The sequence below is a fragment of the Phaethon lepturus genome, unplaced genomic scaffold, assembly GCF_000687285.1.
Source record: "Phaethon lepturus isolate BGI_N335 unplaced genomic scaffold, ASM68728v1 scaffold37238, whole genome shotgun sequence".
Classification (NCBI taxonomy): Eukaryota; Metazoa; Chordata; class Aves; order Phaethontiformes; family Phaethontidae; genus Phaethon; species Phaethon lepturus.
In genome coordinates, this window is record NW_010557506.1 from 320 (window position 1) to 4,647 (window position 4,328).

General features: G+C 52.9%; 1 protein-coding gene across 1 annotated transcript; it reads left to right on the forward strand.

Annotated features, from left to right (window-relative positions):
• Positions 1 to 239: 239 nt before the first annotated feature.
• Positions 240 to 818, forward strand: LOC104625209 (SHC-transforming protein 4-like; the record flags this gene model as incomplete). The annotated part of the gene is made up of 1 exon (XM_010292778.1): positions 240 to 818. A coding segment is annotated over exon 1 (579 nt), but the record flags the coding sequence as incomplete, so codon positions are not given.
• Positions 819 to 4,328: the final 3,510 nt, after the last annotated feature.

Below are 4,328 nucleotides of genomic sequence, written 5' to 3' on the forward strand. Positions count from 1 at the left end.
GCTGCTCTACCGCTGATGTGCTTTCCTGTGTGCTGCTTTTATTACTGCTTACAAAATACCAGCTGTCCGTGCAGTTTTAAACCTTGTCTGCTGAGGAAAGTAAACCACTTGAGAGGGAGTCAGCAAAAATATCCTATAGGTTTCTGTTTTTAAAATTGTTTGACTTGCTTGATTTCCATATAATTTATCTACAAGAGCCGATTTATGCAAGACTATCCAGTTACAGAACTGCCAAGGCTATGAGAGAACGCAGCCAGCAGAGCCTTGGTGGACATATCCTGTATGTAGGGTTATTCAGATATCCAGGAATGCTGCACAGGGCTAAGTACAGCCGATTCAGGAATGATTCTATAACATCCCTAGATGAAGGTACGCAAAATACATCCTTAAACATCAAAGGTTCCTCCTCCTCTTCCCATTCTTCAACACCTAATTTACTGACAGAAGATGTCTCCTTGGGGCCACAGGACACCTGCAGCACCCTGTGCACGCTGATCCCCCGGATGGCTAACATTAAACTTGCCAACCCATCGAATCTGCCGGGGCTGAAAAGCTTCTGCTTGGGAACGAAAGAGGTGCCAAGAATTAAACTCACGGAGTGCGTTACCATCCCGAGCAGCCCAACCTCGCCTGAGATCAGCTGCCTCTCAGCTTCTTATCCACAGCCTGATCTGGACAAGCTGGCCTTAACCCCAAAGCTGGTGGGCGACTGTGCTGTGCGGGGAGCTGAGGAGGCCGCTCCTGCGGGCAGGCAGGACAGGAGCCTCCCACACAGCGGTGAAAATGTGGGGGAGCCGGGGACGACCTACGGCCTGCGGGTGAGTACTTGTTACAGGGTTTCCATTCTCTGACAAAGCAAACCACATAGGTGGCTGCAGGGTGATTGCTGTGTTCCCATTCCTGGAGCCGGTGCCCCCAAACCACTGACTTATCCCATATATTTCGCGTCTCCTGACGTACATAGGGCTGTGGTGTCAAACTGAGGGAGTTAAAAGGACCACAGCTGTTCCCAGAAATAACACAACATCCGTTTCCAAAAGACTATCTCTAGAGTCTCTGAGGAGTGCAGCTGAGCTGCAATTCAAACAGGGGTTGCTCTGGCCTGAAATGCAGGTTGGAGGGAGAAGGAGGCCGACTAAAAGGGCTTCGCATCCCTCACAGAGCAGCTCCCAAGCACTAGGTGCAAGCTGGCCCATGCTGCTGACATGCTTGTCACAGAGGGCGTGGGAGAGATGCTGGGACCGCTGCTGCTGCCCGGAGCACCTCTCCCCGTGCCTCCCGCCCTGGGTGGTGAGCGGGTAGGATGCAAAAGCTGTCCTCCTCCTTTGATGCTAACAGGTCTGTGTCTGATTTTCTTGGTAAAGATGCTGTACAGAAAACCCTGCTTATTTCTTCAGAAGACACCCTGAAATAGCCTGTCAGGATATTTTTCATGTTTTGGTGGGTGGGTTGGTGTGTATCGTCTTCTAATTAGCAGCAGAACACCATGCCTCCTGGGCTCGGTGCCTTCACTCCCTCCACCTCTGCCACACTTGGGAGCTTTCTAATTTTCTTTTCCTCTCTAGACTTTACATTTCTGTGGCCAGATGTCACCATTTGCTAGCCGTTGCTTCCTTCTCTATGCTCTGAACCTCTAACCCTGTACATTTTAGTGCTTATGCAAAAACTGCCTGCTGCTTGCATCGGAAGGAACCAGTGCAGACCACAGGGAAATGTCAGAGAAAGCAATCTAAACATGCTTCGGAAATACTCATGTAATGGCCAACGGCTCCTGTAGCTCTCGCAGCCCTGACGTGCCTGTCCCTGACGTGCAAGGAGCAAGCTTTACAAGGGGTTATTAACCAGCATCTATTCCTCCTGGTGGGCTGCAGGCAGGATGCTAGGAGCGTGTGTGTGTGTCTAAGCTCTCAGTTTGGTGTACAGGAGGTATCAAAATGTGCCCTAAGGAGTAAAAAAGCCGTAAGCCATGCAAAATTTGTGTCTCCGATGTGATGTTTTGCAAGCAGGAAAGTCTAAAGAAAGGTGCAAGGCCAAGAAAAATCCATCAATCCTTTTCCAAATGCAGCAGGAGGGCAGGTGGGTCAGAGGGGAGAGGAGCAACAAGGGGAAATAGCCACGTTCACCTTTCCCCAAGCAGGAACGAGTCGCCTGCCTGGCGTCCAGCAGCGGTGCCACAGCTGGTTGGATGGGATGGTGGCTGAAAGGTGATGGCGTCCCAGCACGGCACTGGCCGCTGTGAGCAGAGCTGCAGGAGGCCCCAGGACGTTCTCCCAGGGTGCAGCAGGTGGAGGGAGGGGACATGCTATTTCATCACGTTGAACAGTTGAGGTTTTGATACCAGCAAGCTGCTCAGATAGATGAATGAGCATGTAGAGTGTGACTTACAGTGACAGGGCACGGGCCACCGCTGCTCCAGGTGCTACGCTTTCAGCCAGCCCAGCGGAAAGGCCTGCGCTGGTGGATGGCGTCGTGATGCCCAGCGCCTGCCGCGCGGGACCTGCCTCGTCTGCTGCGGTTTGAGCAGCGCCCCGTGCGGCAGAGCTCGTGATTAAGGCTTTGAGGTACCTGTAGAGATTGAAATACTGAAATGCTAATGACAGAGGCAAACTTAAAGAATTCAGCTTCTGAGATGGGGAGGAGACGATGAAGCACAGGGGGAATTTCCTGGGTTTCTGTTGTGGCCCAGGGTTGAGAGCAGAGGCACCGAGGTGTCACCCGCTGGGGAGCACATGAGCAAGAAAGTCAGAGAGCAAAGAACGAACAACTTGACAGAAAGGTTACGTGAAGCAGGGAAGCGCTCGCCCCCTCCTGCTGCTCCCCAGGTTGTATTTCCAGTATATTTTTCTGCTGGTCCTTCAGGGACCACAAAGCCTCAGGCGGGCTGGGAAGCAGCCGAGGCGCCGGGCTGCAGTGCGGCGGGAGTGTGGCACGGAGGGGTGGTCTCACCCGGAGGCAAAGCGGGGCCGGGAGGCTGAGGGGCTGGGCAGCTGCAGGAGCTGCTCCCAATCCTTACCTCATCCTCCCAATCCTTACCCTCTTTACCCTGGCCCTCGCCCTCCCTCCTGTGGCGTTCGGAGACATCCGCTGTCCCCACGCAGCTTCTGGTGCCCTGTTAGGGTACCGGATCATTGGGCTCTCCCTAGAGGCCATTTTAGGAGGCAGGTCAGGTCCATGAGGGAGGTCAGGTCCATGTTACGGTGACTCCTGCTGCCGGAGATCTTTGGCCTTAAAAGCTTAATCGGAGTCTGATGAGGATTTGGCATTTACGTGGCGAGGATCTGCAATTACTTTAGAAAGGCAATAAAACGGTGAAGGAATGAAGGGACTTAGGGCAGAAGCTGTCCCCTGTGGACTGGAGCGAGGCTGGAATTGTCTTTCTGGGGTTGCTTTAAGAAGAGGCCATGCCGGGCTCCTGGCGTCTCCCTGGGAGGTGGCTTCGGCTGCGCGTGGCTGGGGGTGACAGGTCACCTGTGTCGTGGCCATGTGTCACCTGGGCTCTGGTGAGGAACCCGAGACCCATAACAGCACCCGTTCCCTCATGCGACCCACAAAGAGCCCAAGTATTACTCTTTTAATAGGAGCCTGGGCAGCTCTGATTCCCACGCTGTTATTTTTCAAAACATGCTTTGTACGCAGTTTGCTGCAGGATTTACAGGGTGGCTATCTACCCCGTCCTTGTTCCTGTTCCGCCCGTTACGTGCCTTCCCACAACACAGCCCTCCGGGAGCTGCGGCTGCCTCTGTACAGCGCCCACAGCGGCCGCGGCACTCGCGTCTCCCACCGGTGTTCGTTACGGCTGCGACGAGGCTGAGGAACATTCCAAGAGGCGCTCGCCGTCCTTGCTCTTGCTCGTCGGGGCATGCCAGGGACGTGGCTGCTCCTCAGCAGGAGGATAAGACACGGCGCTCAGCACTGATCCGCACCAGCGGCCCCTCTCAGACCAGTGAGAACCGGCAAGATGCTGCTACTGGTCCTAACATGGAGTAAGGCTCTGTGGCTGAGCTTCCCTCGATAATGCACGAGTCTTTGGGAGGTGATGTTCACATTAGTAAATAAGTGTGCTACTTAAGTAAAATATGGAAGGGAAACGCTATTGCCAGATATTTTAAAGTATAATAATATTGTAGTGATATAATATGGTACAGGGTATTTGCAGCATCCTTTGTCATAAAGGATGGATATGTTGAAGTTTTACCAATATATAGTTTGGCAGACAGATATAGATATATATATTTATTCAGTTGCTAGTCTCTAGAGTAAAAGGAACTTGACTACTGCTAATGTAGGAGTTCAGACCGGTGTGAAGAATGTCCTGAAAGAGCGCACGG